The sequence below is a fragment of the Cygnus olor genome, chromosome 17 (genome assembly GCF_009769625.2).
Source record: "Cygnus olor isolate bCygOlo1 chromosome 17, bCygOlo1.pri.v2, whole genome shotgun sequence".
NCBI lineage: Eukaryota > Metazoa > Chordata > Aves > Anseriformes > Anatidae > Cygnus > Cygnus olor.
This window is the reverse complement of record NC_049185.1, coordinates 11,562,350-11,587,160: the sequence shown is the minus strand read 5'-3', so window position 1 is coordinate 11,587,160 and position 24,811 is coordinate 11,562,350. Positions and strand designations below refer to the sequence as shown.

General features: G+C 56.7%; 1 protein-coding gene across 1 annotated transcript in view; it reads right to left on the bottom strand.

Moving 5' to 3' along the window:
• NCOR2 (nuclear receptor corepressor 2) overlaps window positions 1-24,811 on the bottom strand; it is a 223,225-nt gene that overhangs the window by 86,018 nt on the left and 112,396 nt on the right. The window contains exons 6-8 of the mRNA XM_040577005.1: window positions 19,798-19,911; window positions 8,657-8,713; window positions 4,358-4,410 (exon numbers count right to left, since the gene is read on the bottom strand). Coding sequence (XP_040432939.1) covers window positions 4,358-4,410; window positions 8,657-8,713; window positions 19,798-19,911 — 224 coding nt within the window. The remainder of the gene's footprint in view (window positions 1-4,357; window positions 4,411-8,656; window positions 8,714-19,797; window positions 19,912-24,811) is intronic.

Sequence of the window (24,811 nt, the reverse complement as noted above, 5' to 3'; positions counted from 1 at the left end):
CAAGAAAATCAGAATCACACAAAGCTCTTGATCAGTTTTGTGCTAAATGTAAACTCAGACACCTCTGCAAGCATCTCCTGGGAGCGCTGCCTGGTTTCAGCCCAGTATTTCTGAACTGCAGCACAACAGCAAGGAGCGGCTCTTGATGAGAAGGCTTAAAGCAAACTCTGTAAACAGCACCTTGCATGTGCTTACCCTGGGCTTCTCAGTTTTCCTCTCGTGCGCTTGTTCCGGGCTCAGAAGCTCACATTTTGCTTTCAAACACAAATCCCAGACTGCGATTTCAACACGACTGCTTCGAGAAGGGGGAGGAGAGTCCTACCGGGCTGCTCTTCACAGCTGACCGAGTAGGAATCCACTGCAGCGGAGGCGAAGGCCCCCTCGGAGAATCTCTCTCCAGGAGGACGGCAGGTAATTGATCCTGCTCGTGTGCACGCCTCGCCTTTGCTCAGACGCTTTGCAGAACGAAGGTTAATGCCTTCGGTGCCAAGAGTCTGGAGAACACACAGCACCCCTACCAAAGCTGGGTAGGAAGAGCGGCTCTCACCCCTGTACATCCACCAGCTGGCAAAACACCAACACGAAGAGACACAGAACAGATGCGGTGGTGCTGAACTGGAGCACAATTCGGCCTCCTCTCTGCTTGTTGCTGTTTTTCAGCAAGGTCTAAAAAAAACAATCATGAGAAGTCTCTGCAGTCCCCTGACCTGCTGCAGAATCGATCAAGTGGCCTCCAGTTGGCACACTGCAAAGCTGGAAAATTCATAATGCGAACGAGTGTGGGCCAAGCTAGCTATGGGAACAAGCTCACGCCATCCCTGTCGGTATCAGGGCACTTTAATGCTATCTTTGCTTGACGAGAGAGCTGCCAAGCACTTCCCTCCAAGGAAGCAGGTATTACAGGCACGAAGGACCCCGTCCTGCCCCAGGTAGGTCAGCTCCTTGGCACAAACCCCTCGGCTCTGCCTTCGGTCCCGCAGCAGCTGTAGCATGCAAAATTAAGCATGCTTGCTGGAAGCCTGCACTCGCAGGTGAAGCAGAGGGACCCAAGCAGGCGGGTAGCAGAGCACAGCGAGGCAGTCAAACAGGACTTAAAAGGTTCTGAAACTGCAAACACTGGAATGAACTGGGGCATGAAATTAATTTTAACTGCACTGAATAGGAGACAGGGCATAAAACTCCGCGGAAAGAAGAGACCAGGAACATTTGAGGAAGAGCAGAAGATCTTCCCGTAACTCCCCAGTCAGCCCTATGAGCAGAAGTGACTCATCCCCGCTGAAAAGCAAAGCAAACAAGCAGGAGGAATTAAACCAGTGTTGCAACGCGCAGAGTATCGCTGCAGAGAAATCGAGGAATTCTGGCTTTGTGTTATTCAAATGCCTTCCCACTGACGCTTGCAAACATTCAACTGAGAAAAAAAAAAATCACCCTAGGAAAAGTTGGGGGGAAAAAAAAAGGCACCTGTGAGTAGAAGCAGCCTGATCGTCCTGGTGTGGCCAGGTAGGAGGCTCCTAACCCACCTCCCGTGGGATCGGTTTATATTTAGGGCAACACAGTCGGCATACAGTGAGACCTTGTGGACAGAATCGCAATCTGGATTAATTCCCAGCAACGTGCCAAAAGACTTTTTCATCATGGCTAAACCTGCTTACGGTGAAGCTGTTCAGAAGAACCTGCACCCCGTTCCACCCCAGCAAAGTACAGCCTGCGGTGCCCTGGCAGCTCTCCCGCTGGTGCTGCAGGGCGTTGGGCTGGTACCTCCAAGCCCCCGGCGGGCTCCCTTCACCTCCTGTGGGTGCAGCCACCCCCAGGCCAGGGAGCAGAAGCTGCTCATCCAGAGCAGAAACGCACACGAGGAGGCTGTGGGTGGGATTTGGACACCCAAGCAGGATTTGGCCAAGATGCACAAGTTTAAAACCTCTTCATCTTGGGCACACGACCGTGAAGTATTTGCTTGCAAGAACTGCTGAGACCTCGATTTTGTACCTGGCCCTCAGGCACCCAAATATCCTCTACCAGACATCTACCAATATCCTCTATCAATATCCCTACCAAATATCCTCTTTGCAGCAAGGACACAAGAGATGGGAGGACAGGACACGCCGATCTCCCCACACTTCTCTGCAGGTAGCACAATAAAATCCAAACCCCAGGACCTGAGACAGGCCCACGGTTAAAAGCAGCAAGCATCTGGAGCCCAGATAGCTCAAGGGCCTTTCCCTGACCTAGATCTGTAAATGCACCCGGCTGGCATCAATAACCAGCTGAAGACAGCTAATTGCAAGGTTTCTGGAAGGAGGAGATGGTGGCTTTTCATTAAAATGTGTGGTTTCCTTCCCATGCTTTTGCAGCATTAATCACCGAGAACATTAACCCCAGGGCTGCCTGCTTCAACCTCACCTTGGTTTTCAACCTCGCCTTGGTTTATCACCGCTACGGCCACGAGGGAGGGGAGCCCGCGGCAGGGCTGGGACGACCTTCCTACACGTCAAGGTCTGGAGACGAGAACCTGCTTGGGAAGCTGCTCCGACAACGCTTCGTGTCCCATCACCAGTTTCACTCCTGCCCCGCGCAGTCACCGTCCCCTCCTGTTTGTGCCCGTCCTCCACGCAGCAACAAAGGACAGGAAATCATTTAAATCACAGGAAAACGTAATTCCGAAACCACAAATATTGGCAAGGGAACGGAGAGTGGGTGAAGTAGCTGGATCTACTTTTAACTCACTCTTCCGTGGACAAAACTAGCCAGCAGCTTGAAATCGCCACCTCCAGCGCCCAGCTGGTGATGGAGAGCTTCAAGAGGAGGGGAGGTCGGGGGACCCTGGAAGGTGGTGGCATCCACACGCCTCAAGTGCCTGGGGTGGGTCACAACCTGCAGTGACAAGGGTACATCCTTGGGCCAGCACCGACGCTGCACAAAATGGTTCATCAGTTGTCAGCTCCCTGAACCAAGAGCACAACGCGCTTCTGAAAGCAGGGGGCTGCGGGCTCACGGTGAGCACAGACCCTGCGCCAGGCATCGTCTCTTCTCCCAAGAGTATAATCAGCGGTACCTCGTAATTCATGGCTTCAATCAGTAAGCTAGAGGGGGTGGCTCTGGTTCCCTTTGCTCTTTCACATCTCCACAGCTAGAAGAGCACAGCTGAGCGCGGCGTGCTGGGTGCCGGTGCGCAGGGCACACGTCTGCCCGCTGCACAACCTCCGAGCACGAGCACCAAACTCCTGGGGAGCCCTTGCCCAAGGCTCCTGGCAACGTATGCCGAGCTCCAACAACCAGGTAAGCGCAGTACCGAGGCCACGTTTGCTGCCTCCTCCTCCCCGCAGTGCTTGGGGACAGCGGCACTTCAACACCGCCAGCGCCTGACGCGCTCCCCTGAGCCCCGGCAGCAGAGCACAACAGCAGGAGCCCGTTAACTCTTTCCCTGTAATTCCCCTGGCACCAATTAACATACTGCTGAAAAGCAAAAGATTATTAACTTTTGTTAATAGATTATTAAAGATGATTATCAGCAGCTGACCGAGCCTGTACCGAAATAGACTTGCTGCAGGCAGCGCCGAGCAGCCCGCTCACAGCAATCATCGGTTCATTCAAGCCAGATAAAAGTTTCAGATCTGGTTTGACTATTCAAATTTCCAACAATAATCACAATTATCACTATTCTCATTATCTGTTATATTTCTTCTGTGTTCAGGAAGTCGTTGTGGTTATTAAATGCAAGTTGATGATTAAATCATGTATTGAGGTGATAAGTCACAAATTACACGATTGCTAAGTCTCAGTAAGTATCTCTGAAATAACCAGTTGTTATTAGACATTCAAGAGGTGCTTCAGGAAAATCTAATTGTAATTGCAACTTCTCATTTCACTTCATCTTCCCCGCATGCAAACACACACGCGCGCACGCTGGCGGCTGATTTCGTACTTCGGCATGCGTGAAACAAGCCGAAAAAAGCACCACGCATCTCGTTTCCTTCCCAAACGCCCCTGGGCACCGGCGTCACCCACACGGCAGAGCCGCCCCCGAGCTGCGGCACCGCGGGGCCGTGCCCCCCAAGCGGGTCCCGGTGCCCTCCAGCCCCCCGCAGCCAGGGTGACAGCCCTCCAGGAAAGCCCTTAGAGAGGAGCCTGGACCTGCTCCCACCACCCCCAGGAAAATCCATCGGCACCTTCAGCATCTGTCTCAGCTCTGGCTCCCAGCTGCTGGGCTCCCAGAGACGGTTCGTGCTTCGGGCACCCCGAGCAGCGAGGCAGCAGCTCTGGGAAGGTACAGACGGGGTCTGGGAGCAAGCTAGCATCCCCCGCCGCAGCCTAACGCACAACCTGACATTTAGAAGAGCCTTTATTGCCCCGTACTTACATTTTAATGTTTTCATGGTATTGCCTGGTGTCTGAAGGCTGGTTGTATAACGGCTGAAATAAAGAAGAAAAATGAAGGCATAAATGGTACAGTCTGACATTTAGAAACTTAAACCTGGCTGAAGCGCCGCTGCCTCCCGTCCCCCCCAGCCTCATCAGCCTGGGCACGAAGGGACAGCACCCCCCAGCACCACCCGGCCCCGTCCCTGTCCCCGTGCCCCCGTCCCCTGCCGGAAGGAGCTGGCTGCCGGCGGCACCGAGTCCCCGCGCATCCCGGCGCAGCCCGTGGGAGGGCAGGCAGCGCTCGAGCTGGAAGCGCTTTGCTACGTAATCCCCACAAACACGGCCCGGCGCGGTGCCTGGCTGTTACGCGCCTGGTGCAAACGCGGCGCGCCTTGGAACATACGACACGGGGGAGGCGAGGGGAAAGGGGGGCTCGGGGAGCGGGCAGAGACAGCCTGTGCGCTGCGCGTTGTTACGTCTCCGCGGCAGCAGCCTGCCTGAGCTCGGCGCAGAGCCAGGACAAGTCCTTGCCCCTGGGGTTTCCAGCAGTGCAAGGGGTGTGTCGGCCGCGGGGCACGTCCCCGCAGCCCCCCGGCACCCACGTGTTCAGTGGTGCTCCTGCACCAGCCTGCACGTGATTTGCACAGAGAAGTGAGAGGTGTAGGGAGAGCTGCACCCTGCAGCCCATCACTGCTGCGCCTTGGCACCGGCAGGTCGCCAGCTTCTTTTTCCGGCTGCCCTCGGACGCGTCCCTCTTTGCTGGGAAGGCACAAGTGATCCCTCGGGTGCAGGCAGAGGTGGGGAGGGGAACCAGCGTGTCCCTGAAGGCACAGCGGGGCTGCTGGCAGGGTTCGGGCATCTGGCACTCTGCAAGCGAGCTGCACTGCTGCCGGAACAACCCACCCGGCCAGCGAGGAGACACCGTGCTGGCGATGCCCTCGGAGAGGGGACAAGCCCCAGAAGGAGGCGTATTCCCTAGGGTTATTTATCAGGAATGCTCTCAGATCTGCTGGTCCAGCCCCAGGCTCAGGGCTGGGCACTTCTCACTTGGAAAGCTCAGGTGGACACGGACACCCGCCTTATCGCGCAGCTCACGAGAGGCAGGCCTGCACCATGGGGAGAAGATAGCAAGCCGTGGCTCTGGAGCATCACGTCTGGGCTGCCCTGACCTGCCACTGCTTCCTGGGAGGGCTGCAGGAACTGGTAAGCCTGGTAAAGAAGGTGCCTTTCTCCCCTCCGTGCTGACAAACAAAGCCAATAAGCTGGCCCGTGACGAGGCGCAAATCTCCTCCTCTGAGAGAAGGGGAGGCACGCGCGTTTTGGTTTCTGTCTGGGTTAGCAGACCCGTGTGCGCATGGGACGTCACGGATGCCCTGATGCTGCTCAGCTCACCGGAGGCTGCTGATCACTTCCACTGCTCCTTACCTGGGACACGAGCAGCCACCTACACCCTCAGTTAGCGAACCCGGGTGTTAACGGGCAGCCCCCGCACGCAGCACTTGCGCAGAAACACCCGACCGTTCAGAAATAGCAGACTGGGACCCAAACCCGAGTTCCACACAACAAGACCATCTCGAGGAGATTTCCGTCTGCCCAGCACCGTAACCCAGCCCGTGCAGCAGAGCAAGCCCAGGAGACACGTTTTACCTACCCCATAACTAAATACTACAGAAACTTCATTCTCAGCAGGACAAGGACCAAGAGACACCATCTCTCCTTCCTCAGAGCTGTCCGCAACCTGCCCAGAACTACAACTTTCTACATGAGTAAGCAAAAGCAAACCTGTCAGGTCGGATGGCACGGGGACACGCTCACAACGTGCACAGCACTGCAGCACGGGAAGCGACGCGTACCGCGTTCCTCTGGGGGAGGACATTTAAGGAACACAAAATCGCCACGCAAGCTATTACTGGGAAATCCTTGGATTTACTGAAAGCTCTTTAAGAATAAAACAGAATGGAAGCCCTCGATTGCTTTCTGGTCGCTGCAGCATTCGGAGTGCAAATCTCAATGAAATTTCTCCCTAGGGGAAACACGGGGTCATTTTAAGATGGTCTCAGCTACACTGCAGGGATAACACGAGCACAGTCCTGGCTTGCTAAGTTGCCTCCTCCCCACCCTTCCGACGTGGGGGCAGTGCCAGCATCCCCGGACCTGAACTGCCTTGTCCCACGTGCCAAGGACACAGCACCTAACCCTGCGGGTGCGAGCCCTGGGGATGCTCGCGTTCACCAGCCACTAGAAAACCGCAGCCTCGGGGGCCTTGGCTGCTCCGTCACCGCAGCACGTACATCCCTGGGGGGCCCCTGCTGCCAGGTGCCCCCGGTCCCAGTGCGGGGGGGTGATTTCACAGCCAGGGAGCCCAGCCCTGGCATGGGGCACGGGTCACGACCACTGTGCTCCCCAGCGCATCCTGCATCGGCTGGCGTTGACGTGGGGGCCCTGGGAGGAGGCGTCAGGGCACCGAAAAGCCCGACGGACAGGTTGGAAAGGCACCAGTAAGGGGCAAAGGGATTGGGGTACAAATCTGCATGTTTAAAACCCGAGGAGCACAGAAATGAGGATCCTCCACAGAGAATCAGACATGAACCAAACCTCTTAAGGTAAAAAATGCAGGGCTGGTTCTTGTAGGTTCAAAGCAACGAGCAGCTGGGAACAGGAAACCAACACGAGCTGCTTCCTTAAGGTGTTCAGCTCCCAAGGACACAAATTTCAGCACAGATCTCACAAGCCCAAAAGCTGTTTAAAAGACTCAAGTCAGGAGCTAAGAGTTTCCTACCAGAGCTGGGCCAGTACCCAGCAGCTTCCAGCTCAAGGGGAAATCCGTGCCACAGCCCCAAACCCCTGGGTAAGTCCCTACTTGTTCTATACTGGATCGCTCTCAAAATCCCTTCTTCCATCTGATGCTGGAGCAGCTTCCCTTCCAGCTCAGAAGCACACCTCGCTGTTCATCTTGTCCCTCAGCAGCACCCAGAGGCCGTTGGCAGGTCCGTGGTGCTCTGTGCCCGACCCAGCTCGGGGGCCGGGCAGCGGGAAGGGTCTCTCTCTGGGCAGGCAGATGAAGACAGCCTGTGCGAGGCACGCAGAGCACAACGAGGGGCTGGCAGCGTTTGCTCAGCAGAGGTTTCCCCCCCCCTTCGAGGAACAGGGCAGAGAGGCAGGGAAAGGTTTGCTCTGGGCTCTGGCCCAGCTCCCAAACTCCCCCGAAGACACAGGCTGGTGCTGGAGCGTCAGCGCCCGAGGGAAAAGCATCAGCAAATCCAAAAAGGGGGGAGGAAAAAAAAAAAAGGTGCGTGGGGGAAGGGAAGGAAGCGCACCATCTTTTGGATGAGGAAACACCAGTCCCAGGCACCGCCAACCTTCAGCAAAAGGCCAAAGGGTTTGACCCCGGTGACTCAGAGGAAAAATAACGCGCCCTGCCTCCCCAGCAGCCTCCCCAGCAAGGAAGTGGGCTCCGACACGCAGCAGCGACCACTAATTCCCCCGTGACCTCTCCCTTCCGCACTTGGGGAAGACAGTGATTAGCCCCACCTCCGCACAGCAAGTCCAAATTACAGCCGACGAGCACAGCCAGGGCCGCACACCCACCCTGGCAGGACAGGCTCCCTCTGCTGCGCCCCGTGGCTGGTGCAGCCTAAGGGATGCTGCCAGACCCGGGTCCGGCCCGCTCTGATCCTTCCAGCCGCTTCGCTCTGCAGCATCACTGCAGATGCATCTTTTTTTCCAGCACCTTTCTCGTCCTCAGCCCCTCAGGGGCTGTTCCCAGCCGCCCCTCCGGCAATCGGCTGCTCGACTTCCAGGGAGGTTTTGCTGGATGATGGAGCAGCCCCAAAACGACAATTTATTAAACGTGTTTCTCTCGGTTTCCCTGTGCACGAGACAGAAATAGGACGCACGCAGGTCCCGATACCTGCAGGCAGCTGTGGCTGCGACTGGCGTGTGCTTACAGAGCCCTTTCCCCAGCACCCTCCTGCACCTGCCCTGGGTGCCCCTGGGTGCCAGCGTCCCATCGTGGGGCTGCGCGGTGCCAGAGCCCCCCCACATCGCCCTGCCCTGCTGCGGCGTGCGACGGAGGAGCCGAAGGGTTAATGCTCTCCGAAGAGGGCTCTGTGTGTGCGTTTCAATACTCATCTCAGCCACTTCGCTTCCTGCCTTGGTGCCGCGCCAGCGAGACGTCCTGGCCAGCAGCACACTTCCTTCTTACGGCTTAGACACACGCCGCTGGGGCGCTCGCCTCCCGGGGACCTCTCCGAGGCTGGCCCCGCTCCAAAGCCCCGCGGCCAGAGGTGACACTCACCAGCTCCACTTGGGGACCCAGTCCCTCCAGGATCCGGTGGGCAGCTTCTGCCTTCTTCTGCAGGGAGGGAAAGCAAAGAGGGGAGGAGGGAGAGAGAGGGGGAGAAGAGAAGTTATTTCTGCTGCTGCTTACAGCCGCAGCCCTCTGCTCCAGCGCCCCACCTGTGCCAAAACCCCTTCCCAAAGAAATCCCACCCCTGCCTGGAAGCAGGAGGGGGACCTGCAGGCAACGGGCAGCGGCAGCTCGAGTTACCCCGAGTCCAACACACCGCCGGGCGCTTCCGAGCCCTTCCCAGCACCCCAAGAAGCCCCCCCAAAACCCCCAAACCCCGTCCTCGCCCGGCCGCAGCCCCGGGCTCCTCCAGCTTTGGAGCTGCTGAACCGTGCACGTTACCTCGGCGCGGTCGCAGTGCGAGGAGGAGGGCGGGCGAGCCCACATGCACACAGAGATGCCCTTTCTAGGATTCATCGCTCCGCGAGCATGTGATCATTATATTCGAGCTGCCCTTGGCTCCTCGTCTTGCTCTCTCTTCTCTCCCCTCCCCGCACCTGGGGAGCCCTTCGCTGCCCCCTCCCTCCCTCCCCAGCCAAACCGCCCCGCGCGTATCAGAGAAACCCCGAACACGTGGCGGGGCTGCGGGGTGGTTACTAATTAAACAGGCCTGAAAAGAGACGTGGGCTCGCTGCGGCAGGAGCCTAAATAAAAGATGACATTTTCAGTAAACAGCACTTCCTCTCAAAGCCAGGCTTTTCAATTACTGTTACTAACAGCCCGATAAATCCAGATCGCTTTACGCCGCCGACGAGACGCGAGGCTGATCCAACAGAGCCGAGTATCTGGCAGCGAGGGGGACAAGGAGATGGATTTTCAGAGGCGTATTGTTCAGTGACATGGGTTATTTTACACATGGGATAGGGGGAGAGAAAGCTCACTGCTGCCAAAAAGAGGGCTGCAGCAGCAGCACGGACAGAGCTGAGCTTCCCGGGATTTAACCACGGGGAGGGGAGAGGGAAGAAGAAAAAAACAACCCCCTTTTTTGAAGCACGTCGCAAGCTTTAACCCAGTGAGCACTGAAGCTCTGTAGGATCGGGAGCTGAACCCCCACGTTTGAGTGCCGGGACTTCAGCTCGCTGGAGAGGCTGGGCACGACTCCTGGGCTGGGGAGGGGACGGGCTCTCAGCGCCCGGGGCTGACTCACGCTGCTGCCCGGCCCACGAGCATCAAGCACCCGTCTCCCTTCGCCCCCACGCCGGCTCCCAGCAGGATGCGCCCTCCAGGCTCGCAGGACACCCCACGTCTCACCGACCCCGCGCCTCGGCGGGTGCCCCGAGAGCCACGAGCTTCGCCCCGCCGCTGAGCGTGGCCGCCCCGAAGCGCGGATGCAGACAGTACGTGTGCAAGCTCCTGGCCGGGGCTTTGCACACCCACACACGGGCTGAGCTGCAGGCGTGCACTTTTGCAGCCCCGGCCCCGAGCCGTGAGTCACCGTGCCCGCGGCCACGCTGCAGCTCCCCGGCACAACCCAGGCCAGGTGGCTGACGAGGACGAGCCCCCAGCCCCTCCATTTGCTGCGCTCTCAGGAGGATGTGAAGCTTTGTGCGATTCAGAAGTGACCCCAAGGATGCTACAAGAGCCGTAACCACGAGCTGGGATGGCAGAGCCCGTGCAAAATTAAGCCGGAACCCTGCGCTCCCCACCACCGCCGCCGCTCGCAGTGCCCTCACCCCTCCCGCGGGCTCCTGGGGCAGAGCACAGCCGCCTGCAGCAGATTTCGGGCTTGAGAGCAGGACACGAGACCAGGACACCCGCCCGGGACGCAATTTGCAGCCGGGCACCGCAGAGGCGCAGCTCGAACCCGGGCTGCAGCCCCCCAGCGGCCTCAGCCTGCATAACCCGCGTGGCTCCGCACGCCCGGTGCCCGTCTGCCCGCGGCTCCAGCCCCGATACCCGCCTCTCCTCCTGCCCTCTGAGGACACTGCAGCCACGAAATCAGGCAGACCTGCGTACGAGCCTCAAGACTAACTCATGCCTGAGCCACTCCTATCAGCAAGCTGTCACATTTGACCTCACACAAGGAAATAAAGGGAAATCGAAAACAGCAACACTGCCAAACCCAGCCCATGCGGGGCTCCCCAGAAGAGGCCGGTGAGCATTGAATGTTTCCACCGCTGTGCACCGGGCTTCATTAACGGGAAGGAGCTACGTCTGCCCTGGGACCTGCCTGCTTGAAATATTCATCGTGCTACGGAGAACTCGGAGCCAGAGCTTCGTACTTCAGTCTCTGAGAGCAATAAAACCTGCAGATCTCACAGACCATCCGCACGGTGCCATTAGGAAGTCTTAAACAATTAAAACCAGGGCTAAGATTTGGGGCAGGGAAGGAAGGGGGGCATTAAAACTGGTACAAAACACCCCTGCATCTACTTCCAAGAGGGGGGTTTGGGCAAGCACCCTCCTGCACACCAGCAATTCCCGGCGAGTGGGAAGTATCCTCTGAGCAGAGTTTTTTCCAGTACGTACCCAGGACAAAAACCAGCGCCCTGATTAATTGCAGGCAGGTTAAATAACTGCGGGTTGGGGACTGCAGGCACAGCCAGAGGCAGCCTCTCCCAGCAGCACCGGTGAAGGACGCACGCGGATGCCCCAGCCACGAGTGGGTGCTGCTGGAGGCCCGTGTGTACACCGCGCTCAACGCGGAGAAAAAGCTGAACGCATTCAGCTGCTGCGTTTGCCACGTTTAGACAACTTAATGAGACAGCCCAGAGGCAAATCACCACCGGCAGAACATGTGGCGAATCAGGAAGAATGACATGATTTGTCTTGCATTAACTGACTGTAATGCACACGTCTCCAGAACCAAAGATCAGGAGGGAAAGCTATTCTGAGCACGTCATATCTTCGTACGCACACAAAGAAATGCCTCTATCATGAAAGCCGCCCAATTAACACTTGACACGCACCGTAATTGCTGCTGCTCCTTGCTGCATTTATCAGATGGTAACGGAGCTGTCTGGAAGGCCAGGCAGAGCCACGCGGGAGCTGGTGGCAGAGCCAGGAACGACGGGTGGCACCTACAGACGGGTCGCACCGCGCTGCGCCTCGTGCCAGAGGACAGACGGCTGCTGGAAAACCTGCTCCCGTGTGGCCCAGCTACCTGGAGCCCACTCGGGGAATTCAGGCGAACCTCAAATCTGCAGGCCCCAGCTCCTTCTGCACCCACAGGATCCTTGCAGGAGACCAGGGCCAGCCCTGCCGAATCCTTTCCTTTCCACAGGCACGGCCACCGAGGACTCGATTCTGCTACTGATTTCACGAGGCAGATGTTTCCTGGCTGACCCTCCAGGAGGAAACCAGAGAGTTCATCCCCACCTGCTGAACAACCCCCGCCAGCAATCCGTCTGCGCCTGCAATCCCTGTTATGTGTCAGAAGGGGATGATCGGGAAGCAAATCTAGCCATTACTTCCAGCGCGACGCCCGAAGATCCCCGCTGCTTTATAGTCCCTCCGCTGCTCCGCAGCGAGCAGCTGATGACCCCTTTTCCGGATTTGGTGCGGATCCTGAAATATTGCCACAGCGCCCAGCGCGGAGGCGTTCGCGGCAGAACCGGAGCCCCGAGGCTGAGTTTTGCTCCCGTTTACATCGGTTGCTTTGCTTGGGGTTTCATACCGGCACGGGCACGAGCGAACCAGGGGCGCATCCCTCCAGCGTGTGGGCACCATTCGTGCTGACGGGTGGAGCTTCCCATCACATACACGTTTTCTGAGGGATGGAGGGTCTCAAGAAGTGTGGCTGAGCCACAAATGTCAACCAGCGTCACCACAAGTCCCGCGGACAAAAAAGGGGACCCGCAGGTGTGGCAAGGAGCAGCACCTGCCCCCAAAACCTCCCTCCCCAGCTCCTCCTGCGGGCAGGGATGGGCAGACGGCGCTCTCACCCTGCGGGGACTGGGCTCACGCCTGCAAATAACGGGATCTTCACCCACAACAAAAACCTCCCTGCATACTACAAAAACCTCTGCTCTCCCCTAAAAAGCATTTGGCTTCAAAGCAAACTCCAGCCCCTTTTTTTTGATGGAACTTAAACGAGGGGTGGGAGGGAGAAGGGGGCAGGAGGGCAGCTTCCCGGCCACGTGAGCTCCGGCGGGGACGACGAGCTGACCCCACGAGGCAGCGCCGCACCCGAAGCCGAGCGGCTGGGCTTTCACATGGGCTCCTCTCAAAGCAAAGTTTAAAAAGGGAAGATAAGGAAACACGGGGTTATTTTGAGAAAGCGGATCTGAAATTAGGAGGCGGCATTTTCTTGGAATCGCCCCAGCCATCATTCCAAGCCGCTCCGCGCTGCTGCCGCTGAACTGTGCTCCCGGGGTTATTTATAGCAGCCCGTAGGCAGCAGGCTGTTGGCCGTGCTGGGGAACGCCAGCATTTCTATCTGGGACCCGGCCTGTCCCGCACGGAGATAAGCAAACCTTAAAGAGGCAGCAGTGCGGAGAGGCAGGGCAAAAGGAAAATTTGTGCGCTGCCCTGCTGGGCCCAGACCGTCACCTTGCAGTGCTGGTTTCACGTGCAAAGACTTTCATTCCTGGGACCAAGGGTACCCATCTCTTCCCCTGCAGTCCCGGCCCCCTTCCTCCCACAGGAAAACCACCCCAGAGCTCGCTGCCCTGCCAGAGGCAGGGGATGAGCCTGCAGGACTCCCCTTGCACCCCTCCTGCCGCAGCAGCGGCGGCAGACCCACCGCCGGGGACTCCCCGCCGCGACGCACGTAACGGAGGTGACAAATGACTCATCAGAAAGAGCAAGAAACCCGAGGAAAGGCGGCTGTGTGCTCATACCCGTCCCCGCGCATCCTGTGCGCAGCGTGACAAGCCGGTGGCTCTCCTGTCCCCCCCCGCGGCTGGGCACTGCCGGCCGGTTTCTGCGCTCAGCGCTCTCCCGCTCTGCCCACGGCGAGGGCAAATCCTGCTCCGGGGCTGGGCCGAGTTTCCACGTGCTCACACACCAACACAGCACCACGCTCCGTCATCCAGAGGGTGATGGCGTGCAAAGACTGAAAGCGACGCGCTGCTGTGGTGGGCACAGCCTGCCAAAACCGCACAGAGGGCTTCTGGAAATCAGGCTCGGCGCTGGGGCCGCTGTGGGAAAAGCTTGGTGACTCCATCCAAGGGGCAGGCACCGTGCTACGGGGTTTACGCTCCTCTCTCCTGACATATTTGAGTTCTTTGCACTTCTTGTCTTTAAATCCAGGACCTGAAGATGCATGACACGCGGTACCTGGACTGGACTGGTCTCAGACAAAGCCTATAGTGCAGTGCACCACCACGACCTTCGGATCTGAAGCAGATTATTAGAAATAGACACCAGAACAATTTCAAAAAAAGGCTATTTTCTTTAAAATCTGAGGAAAAGTGAAAGGATTCTGAATGACTCCAGGCTAAGCCTTTGAGTGTTATTTTTTTGGAAATCTTGCTGTTAGGCAGCAGTGTTAATAGCTCCTGACCTCTGACCTTTCCGATTTTCCCCTGGATTAACGTGCACCACTGAGCCGAGGTGAGGCAAGCCCAGAGTGAAAGTCATCACGAACAAAAGCAAAACGAATGAGGCCCTTCCAGCAGCCGAACACAAAATGCCCCCATCCTGGCTATCACATCAACCAGAACTTGGAAAAAAAAACACAAAAAACCCTGCAGATTTAATGTTCAGATGGCGTTTCACTGATAAGGTTTTATTTACTGCACCAGCTCCGTGCTGACGACGCGGGCCTGATTCTTCCCTTTCTAATGTAAATCAGGAGTTCATAGAAAATCAGTTACAGACATAAAATCACCATGGGATCTGAGTCACGCTCTGTGCCTTTGAGTAGTTAAAGGCTAGATTATACTTTGCAATGCTAAAAGTGTTCATTTATTTATTCTCGTATTTATGGATGGGGCATTAATGCTTCATGAACGCATGGATGAGGGCGAGCGGGTAGCCAGGAATACGCTCGGCGCAGACACAACAGCAGCAGGGGGTGGAAAAAGTTCAAAACAACCCTTTGAATTCCAATTTTACAGCATAATGCTGAATTTATAGATAGATAGCTGTGCCCTTTTGAAGGAACAAGCACTGAGACAGAAAACGAATTAAAATTTAATCTTATTGATTTCCACCAACTCAATCCCCAGGGCGAGACAGACGGTGCTGCCTGCTTCCCCTGCCTGCACTGCATCAAACCGGGTTTTTCGGAGAGCTGACAGCAGAGCGGGGAAGGGCTCGAGCACCCGGGAGCCGCCGGCACCCGCAGCACGCGGGGGTCTCACCGCAGCCCTCGTCACGCTGCTGCGGGTCGCAGCGCTCGGTGTCCCCGCTCTGGCACCGCGGTGACGCGGAGGGCCAAGTCACGCTGCGTCCCGATGCGACCTCGCCGATCAAAAAGGGAACTCGGTGGTTTAGAGGAAAGCTGGCGTGCACTTGTTTGCAGGGACGGAGGCTGCCTTTTCTCTGGCAGGCACCAGCGCTGCCCCACGCACGGTCTGCAGGAACCCGCGGTGGCACATCCACACTGCCACAAGGGTGGGAGAGAGGGTGTGAGCACGTCTGCGTGCACGTGTGCACGGTAGCTGATGGGGAATCTGGGTATCAAGGGGACTCTGAGGACTTTTAACCCAAAGCCCTGCACCAGAGGGCTGCCGGCTGCTCTGCACAGCCTCCTCCAGGCAATGCTGGTGCAGGAGAACTCAGCGAGCCTGAGACAGGGTGAGGGAGCAATTCAGAGCCACGCTGCCCTCCGTGCATGCCTAACAAGGGGCCTGCACGCTGCAGCTCAGAGCACAGAAACGTCTTCAAGGCCAGGTACGTCACATCAATTTCAGGGGAAGCTGGATGCAAGGAATCCCACGAACAACCCAGCAGAATAAAACCATGGCTAAAAATACAGACAGAGGATCTGTCCTGGTTATGGGGATTTGACACAAAAGGAAGATAAATTCTCTCAATATAATAACGCATCTCAGAGGTGCAAATTAAAGCCCATGAACAGTCTATGCCACAGCTACTGTCACAGAGGTGTCAGACCCAGCAGGAATCAGCTTCTCTCCCACAGGGATGACACTGAAGGTCGCTCGCATGGTTTAATTTAGGAGATCTGTACTGTCTGCACTGCAGTCAACCTCTAGCAGCAGATGCCCATCATGATCTGGTTTCTCCAGGTAGCTCAGCACCACCCTGCTGATGTCCAGCTCCAGGAGTGACAGAGGGCTGGAAATTGCACCCCACCACTCAACCACATGCCCAGCAACCAATGCCACCCAGCCAAGGCGGTCCTGAGCTCCCCTCCGCTCACAAATAGGCTCCCTCTATCACTTACTAAACCATCTCAGCCATTCCAGCACCTATCACTGTTTTCAAACATTCTTCTGTCTCTTCAAGGGCTAAAAACCACTTTTGAAAATAGGACTCAGATGCTTTTGAAAATGCTACCCCGTTGTTTCTTCTTGTTTTTGTCTATGCAAAATAACAAAAATATTAAATTGCATTCTCATACATCCTTTTAGGTATGTTTAGACAGTTTACACTCACCGTTGAAATTCTGGCTTTGGGACATGTATGTGTGCATTACACTGCATTGCACTGCGGACATTTCCCAAGAGATATTTTTTCAGGTGCAGTTTCTCAGCTCATCTTGAAGACAAGATAAAGTGGCTCTGGTCGGTATATACTGTCCAGGGCAGGAGGCACCTAGACATCAGAGACCATGAACGAGACCATCAACTGCCTCTCTGTAAGAGCTGAGACCCTGAAAACCTCCCCAAACGCAGCCACGGCCTCGCTATGCGGCATTTCACTGTGCTCAATAAGAGCTTTTCTCTCTCCTTCCCTCCCAGAATCTGTACAGTCAACTTTTTTTCTGGAAATCAATTACTTGTCCAGCAGAGTGTAGCGAGAGGGGATTACAGGTCAAGTTCTCCACAATTACGCTCTCCAGTACTGAGGAACTTTTCAAATCGCACGCGTTAAGTAGGTCGCAAGAGGGAAAAGTGGCATGATGGGTGTTTAGCAGCGCAGCACCTGCATTTTGAGAAAAACAGATACACGCCAGCGCCAACCTGCATCTCAACCCCTCGGCCATACCCAGCACGGCGGTGAGAAAAACATACAGGCTTCCTTGACGAACCATAGGCTAAAATTAGAAACCATTCACCCCTGAAAAGCCACAGCTATCGCCAAAAGGAAAGTAGGTCAGAGAACGGCTGGCTAACTTGATTTTCCGGCGTTTCTAGCAGCTCTGTCCTCACATAACCTCCTCTCTCCCATGCACCGCTTTCGCTCCCTCCTTTGTTTGCGCTGTGACTGCACGCAGTGTGCAGCTCCGGCACCGGGCTGGCAGCGGTGGTGGGAATGGGCACGGCAGCACCCGCGTGCCGGGCCGGCACAGAGCCGCGGTTCATGGGGAATTAATTAAAGCAGAGCCAGACGAGCGGCCCCGCGCGAACCGCGCCGCCTCCCACCTGCTCTGCTACACGCACAGGCGCGGGCTTTCTCCCCCTGCCACGATACGGCCCGTTAAAAACTCACCGGGGCATTGCCAGCCCTTCTGGGGTGCTTTGCTCTCTCGCCTCTTCCCCAGGCCTCCATACCCTGTTGCTGGTTGTGCTTCTCCCAGGGCGGCCTCCCTCACATCAGGCTGTCCTTCCCCTGCACGCGGGCAGCAGGCAGCCATTACAGCAGGCTTTCCTCCTGCGAGCAGGCCTCAAGGCATTCAGCAGGCCTTCACTGCTTCTCCGCCACACACACGAGGCAGAAAGGCTTAAAATTTGGCTCCCTGACCTTCCCCACCCTCGACCATTCTGTCTCTGTTCAGCTCACAGCCCTTTACTCCTACAACTTACCTCTCCAGCCCACATGAGCCGCAGTAAGGCTGCAGGGCAGCACGGCAGGGCCCACCCCATGTCCCAGAGGGCTGGGTTCACCCCACTTGTGGTGATCAAACCCACCAAAGGAACCCGATGTGTGACCACCAGCGGCTATTTTCCGTGTGAGGGCCTAACTGTGGGTGCTCCATTTCCAAACATGGGGAAAATCCAGGCCCTTCCGCTGCTTTAAACATGTCCAAAAATTGCCATCGCTCGGCCTCAGCTGTTACGTTACACTTGGCCTGCTGACTGAACAGATCACGTCTTCCTCAAAGGAGGAACTCCAGCCTGCTATGGTTTCTATCAAGCAAAAGGGAAGGATTGTTTGGCCTGAGCCTCCTACCCACAGACAGGCTTGCTCACACGCTATTCTCAGTGGGACTCCACAACACGGAGGAAGAACCTTCGTTTATCCATCACAGAGATCGCACGGACATGAACACAAAGCCAAACTTGAAATTATGCAGACATTTGGTGTCAGACGTGACCTTCCCTCGCTGAGCACCCACCTGGAAGGTGTGCAACCTGTTGTGAAGGTTAATAACAAAAATGCTCCTGCTTGCAGCCCAGCCTTGCGGATCAGCGTAGCTTAGAACCACGTCAGGAGCATCACAAGCAGATGCCACCAGCCTTGGGCACTGTGTGCGACACCTTCCCAGGCATCACAGCTGTTCACTTTCAAATGTAAAACCCCACACTTGTTCCCTGCGCTTTGACGCTACCCGTGGGACCAGCAGCAGCCCTGAGGGACTGGCAGGGGCTTTGGGAGCAGATCCCAGCTGCCACAAGGGAGGTGATGCGGTTCAGAGGGACAGGAGGGAACGTGTGGCCATACCGCTGGGGCAGAAGCGGGTGGAAATGAGGGGTGAAATAGTGGGACAAGGGCCCAGCAGGACACTCAGCCCTGCACCACGTCCTGCTAACGGGGACCACTCCAACAGAAGCCTTTGGAAATACAACATCTGAAGATCACCTTTCCTTCCCTGCCTCACTGTTATCACCCATTTCTTCCCCTCTTAACGTGGTCCAGGTGCATGACAGGGTCCAGGGAGGATGCAATCAACAGAATAGGGACAAAAGTGTTCGAGATCTCCTTCTGTGAACCCAATCCTTGCACAGGATGCATCAGCCACCCAGCCCAAGCCTCCTGCTGAGGACACTTGGTGGTGCCACCAGGGAGAAGTGCTTTAGAAGCGCTCGGCACCTGCCCGCAGTGCCCTGTGTTGCAAAGCCACCACCAGCTGGCGTGTGCTCACACTTCAAACGCGCCGACCTCAGCCCTCGCCCACTTGCACAACAGGCTGCGCCAATGCCGGGCTTCCGATTGCTAAGGGAGAAAAGCAGATGGAAAAAGTACAACCGGGAAAATTGCACTGCCTGCGAGCACAGGGTACGTGGGGTTTTTGTTGTTGTTTTTTGGTGGTGGCGGCGGTTTTTTTGGAGTCAGGCACCTGGATTTCTGCAGCTCCCAGTGAAATCGCAGGCCTCGCAATTCAAAATAATTAGCGACTGGTAGTTTTCCTTTTATGCAAAATCATCCTTTTTATCCAACACCTAAATGAAAATGAATGTGCTTGATTATCTACCAAAGGGCCCAATTTTCTAGCATCACTCCAACGCGCAGCAAAATTCATGTCTCCTAAGGCTGCTATTACAGGCGATGGCTGAGCGCAACAAATGAGCGGTCAAGGCAGAGATCCAGAGGCAGTGATGCCAGCATGACCTTTGCTAATGCCATTTACAGCATCAAATATCCACAAATCCAGCCAGGGCTGCATCCACGTCCTTTCTGCTCCAGCCCCGTGGCTCAGGGGCAGCCAGGAGGGCTCGGAGCTGGCTGCCAGTACCTGAGCATCACAGACGTCCCTCTCCTCTGTGCAGCCCACTCCCCCAAGCCAAAGCCCATCGTTCAAGGCAATTTTCAACTAGGTTCGCTCCAGGGGAGAGGATGAAGTGAGCTATTTAACAGACAGGGCTCTGAAGCACCTCCTGAACGCTTCAAATCTAACACTTATCACAGGAAACCCCGACAAGCAGGTTCTCGCAGGGCTCGGAAGACATTTGCACTTAATCCACACAGCAGAGAGAGCACCTCAGGGCTCAGCCCTCTGTCATCACCATTCCCGACGGGCTCCATCCATCACAACTTCCCTCCCAGGGCTATCCCCCGCCCGCCCCTCACCCAGCCCCGCCATCCCTGGCAGGGATGACACAGCACAACCGCACAACCTCCGTCGTTTCCAGACTCACCCTGTTCTCGTCGTAGATGATCTGCACCAAGCTGCGATGTTTGGACTCGATTGGAGGGGGGGAGATGGGTTTCTCAGGCTCTGGTGGTTTGGCTGCTTCTTCCTCCAACTGTTGCTGTGGAAGGAGAAGGGGGGAGGAGGAGAGTGAGTCACAGCGAGAAAGGCAGCCGTCCCCGTCCACACGAGACTCTCTGCGGTGCTGCGACCGACGCAGAAACCGCCATCGCAGTTCCTGTGAGCTGTCACGGGCAGCTTCAGGCCGCAGCGACGGGGAGAGGGAGGAGGGCTGCGGGCAGAATCGCAGCGCTGGCCTGCCCTGTCCCCGTGCTGGTGGGCTGGTGCTCTTTGGGCACAGACCAGAGGAGGAATACCACCCATCAGCAGGCCTCCTGGAGCGCCTTAAGGCTAGAAATAATGGTTTTATTAGAAATCGTAGAGGGGAACCGCAGCCCTTGCTTGCCTCCGGAGCTGCCATCTGCAAGGGAAGCTGTGGAAGCGCGAGGGTGAGTAACGAGGCTGCTCTCTGCTGTCAGTTTTCTCTTTTGGTGCTGCGGTTGGAGGAGACACCCCGGGATGACTGGTCTCGATGAAATGACTTGTGCACCTCTGCTCTGCTCCGAGCAGGAGGCAGCTGCCCCTGCGTGGCCAGATGAGCCCGAGCACGGCAGAGAAGGCCAAGTGGGAGACGCAAAGTGCTCCCAAGGGAAAGCAACAGCTACAGGACTCCCTGCAGAGAACAGCACGGGGCTCAGACACAGGCCACCGAGACAGCCTCTGCCTTTGGTGACCTTTCACAAAGAGCCCAAGTCTTACAAGGTGAATGCCTGCAATCACTTCTCACAGCCCTGGTCGTCTCAGCAGGCCCTGGAGACCTGCTGAGGGCACCGTCACACAGCACCACCTGCCCCCCAGCCATAAGCCATCACACCGTCCTGGGAAGGCAGCTCTGAGAGCCGCTCCTCTCCTCCTTTCAGAGGGAACAAATGGTGCTGAGCACAAACCACCAAGTCAGTCCGAACTCCAACTAGAGAAAGCCCACTAGGGGTGGACGGCCATCACCAGGGTCTCCTGCCCTCAGAGCCAACAGTGCCAAAGGGGGTGGTTTGTTGGCTCCTCTGCTTTCTTACTGTCTTTACTGCATTGCCACAGCTCTGTGTTTCCTGGTATCCAGGCTTCGAGGTGCAGCAGCCGTGAACAAAACCACACCGCGCTGCTCCCTCCAGCACCACGGAGGCTGCCACGTCCCCATGTTCAGAGCTCACCAGTCTCCTCATGTGCTCCTACCCACCCGCGAGCTGCTCAGGTCATGGCCAACGTGCATTATAAACCATCGGATTTAAAGGAGCGCTTTCGAACATCGCCGCCATCGGTGGGCGTGTGTCCTGTACAACCTGCGCCTCTGGTCCTCCTGAGTGCTGCGAGGCAGGAGGAGACATCTGAGCCCTCTCACTGCGTTTGAGGAACTGCTCGGATGGAAGAGGAAATAACAGATTCCTCCAAGCTCCTCCTGTGGCAGCGGCTCCCTGCGAGGACGAGGAGCTCACGGCAGCTGCGGGGCAGGGCAGACACAGAGAGGGAACGTTTGTCAGAAGCCCCATATGATTTTTTTTTCTCCGCTCAGCTCCAAACCTCCAAATCTTTCTATTTTCCCCTGCAGCTAGAGCTTTCCCTGTTGAAGCAAAGGAAAAATTGACCGCATCCCTTACTATGAAAAAAACGCACCTGGGACTGAGCAACCTGCCTTCATGGGAGGAGAGGAAACCACCATCCTCCAGAGCCGGCGGTCTCTCCTGGTCTGAGAAGAGGGTGGGCACGTATTAGTTCCTCACATCACCTCTGCTCCCGCTGAGGATGAGCTTTAGCACTGCTTGGGCTGCAGGATGCGGTCCACGAAAACACTTAAGCACGCAGCTAGGTCTAGTGGCTTGTCCGAGATAACTCACAGCCTTTAAATGAAACATGGGGCTCAGCGGGTGAAGCGACCCCATGCTGTGGGCTCCGCTCCTGCTCTGCCTTCCCACAGGTGGCCACCTCTTCCGCGGGGAAGATCAGCAGCACAGCGAACACCCCGGTACAACCCAAAAGCCGTTATCGGCTGCCAGGCCACAGTCCCTGTGAAACCCAGCTCATGCCCACAGCCAACCGAGGCACACCAAAGGCTCCGACCGCGCGACAGAACGGCCCAGCAGCTCCCCTCGCTTTTCAGCCGCGGCTGTTCCTCAGGTGGCCCAAATCACCACGCACCAGGGGGACGCCAGCTCTTCGGGAAGCCACGGCTCGAAGCTCAGGCTGCCAAGGAGCTGTCAGCACGCAGCGGTGCTCCCAGGTGCCTCCCCGCTCCCGCGCTGCTCCCCCGGAGCCGCGGTGTTCGCGGATTAGCGAAGGCACCCCAGCGCACACCGCCGCCCCCGAGCCCCAGCTCCAAACACGCAGAAGAGAGAGCCGCAAAGGCATCAGTCAATCTTGTCCTCCTCTCGGGGAAAATATTTGGGTAAAAAAAAAAAAAAAAAAAAAGCCAGAAACTTGGCTGCATTGTTCTGGAAACCCACAAAAATTCTGCGAAGTGGTCGGCTCTGCTGTAATTGATTTCAGACAAGAGGATTTGATGGCATATCAGGAAATGAAAGTTTGCCAGTAAGTGGAGGCTCATTAAAAGCAGCTCGTTAAAAGAAAAAAAAAATACAAATCTAATTATAGCTGAAATACAGCGGAGAATTAGACTCCGCTCTCCATGGCGTAACGCTGCACAGTTATTAAAGGGCCAGATGCTAGAGGCTACGGATGCGGGCAGAGTCTGCGGGCGCCGCAGCCCGCTGGAACGGCAAACCTGACCTCAGCAGGTTCAGCCCACGACAGCTACCCCTGGGAGCTGTGGGAAATGGCAAAGCGAAATAGGTCAAGGTTCTCAGACACGAACAAAATGGATTTCTTAAAGGTCTGCCACAAAAGCTAGGCTGGGACTGTGACCTTTACAGGGAGAGGAGCGGGCTGAGAGATGAGACCTGACGGCTCCACACTCTCTCCCTCCCCACTCCCGGCAGCGACTGCCCGAAAGTCCTCTCCTCTCCCCAAAAGCCAGAGCAGTGATGTCAAAGGGATGCAAAATGTCATCATTAGCCATGGCATTGGCTCCCCCGGGACCTGCAGGCCAGCCTGGCTGGAAGTGAGGGAGATGTCCTGTCCCATCCCTGGGCAGGAGTCCCTTCGGCTGCACCACGCACCGCAGAGGGGCCACCAGAGCCAGGCGGGCGCTGCGCCGCACCCAGCATCGGTGGGCTGGCAGGAAGGTGGGTGACACTGCAGGAAGGTGGGTGACACTGCAGGAAGGACCCATCCTGCACAAACCTGCCCACGTGTTGCCTGACGAAGGCAAGGTGGTTACGTGCATGTCCTACGCACCCAGCACGGCGTGCCGGGATGGGTTCTGGGCTGCCCAGCGGAGAGGAGAGGGCTCGTGGCCACCACGCGTTTCTGAGAACTTCCTTCAAAGAGCCTGGGGGAGAGGAGGGGAAACCCAGCCAGGAGATGGAAGGGGAAGGTCCCGAGCTCCCAGTCCAGCTGGACGCCACGCAGGGCTCCGTGCAGCCGCCGGCTCCACCTCCATCACCAGGTGGGAGTGTTGTACTCCCGGAGAGCCCTGCGCGGAGCTCGGCATCCAGGGAGGCTCAGGCACAACTGCGAAGAAAAGCCCAGCAGTTTATTTCTTGTTAAGATTCCCAGTGCCACTGCCAGGAATAAATGCATAAAGATTATCCTGCGCTGTCAGAACGAGGGGGAGAAAGAACTCAATGGGAGATGGAAGCACATATGGCACATGAATGAGCGGGGGATGGCTGATCAAAGCGGCCTTCTGCCAGGGGTGCGCAGGACTTGGGGAAGGTTTCTCAGCTTGCTCGAGTCTTTTGCTTCTTGAAACCCCTCCTGCCAGCAAAGCCCGGCAGAGCCTTCGTTGCCATTTTTGGAACAACCAAAGACAGAGGAATAGTGGGTTGTTGTATTTCATTTTTTAGCTATTTTTTTTTTGCGCAGCCTTTCCTTACAAACGTATTTAATTACCCCAAGAAGGCCTCCCAGAGACAGAGGGGGAAAGCATTAGGAAATTACGGCCGTGCACAATTCCTCCCCTGCTCCACCCCCTGCTCCAGGAGGAGCGGGATCTGTTTCAGGCTGATTGCTTTTCCCTCTCCCGTGCTTCTCCTGCGCTGACAGCTCAGAGGCGCAGACGGACAAAGCGTTCCCGCAGACCTCCGGCAGGAGCCCGCAGCAGCCCCCGTGTGCCGGCCCTCCTGGAGGAGGGGACGGGCGGCCGGGACGGGCGGGGATTTGCCACAGGTATACCCAACGACTTTCCCACCACGTGCCTAAATAAATAAATAAAAGAGCGGAGGGGATGACTTTGCTGCCAACAACCACTTTCGCCTTCTTCCCCACTCATCAGAGCATTTTTGTGGGGAGGAAGAATCGTAAAATTTGTTCAGAGGGAAGAAATAAACCAACCAAGCAGCCAACAATAAAAAAAAAAAAAATCCATTTCCTTACGGAAGGACAGCTTGATTTTAACGGCAAGGAGCACACGCTGCTCCCGTCAACTTCGGCAGCAGCTCCTTGGCCTCTGAAACAAGCCACCAGCGGATCTGCAGCGATCAGACCTCTCGGCTGCCGCCGCAGCAGGCGCATGCCCCTCTCTGGAAGCCCCTCACCTTGCGGCAATGGGAAACGAGCGTGTTTCGCACCTCCCTTCTCAAACACCAGTTAAACACATGGACCGCTGTCCCCTCTGTGGAAGCTGCCAGGTGTCCGAGGACAGCAGTGTTTTGCCTGCACTTCCCAGGGAGGGAGAGGGGCAGAGCTGGACCCCGCAGCTCCCACGGGACCGAAGGCGGGCAGCCTGTGGTGTGTGTGCCCCAGGTGCTCCAGCTGCCCCCTGCACCGGGCTGCTTCCTCTCACCCCCATCACAGCAGCTCCTGCAAGATCTCGGCTCCCTTTCCCTAAGCACCCTGATACCTCTGTAGAC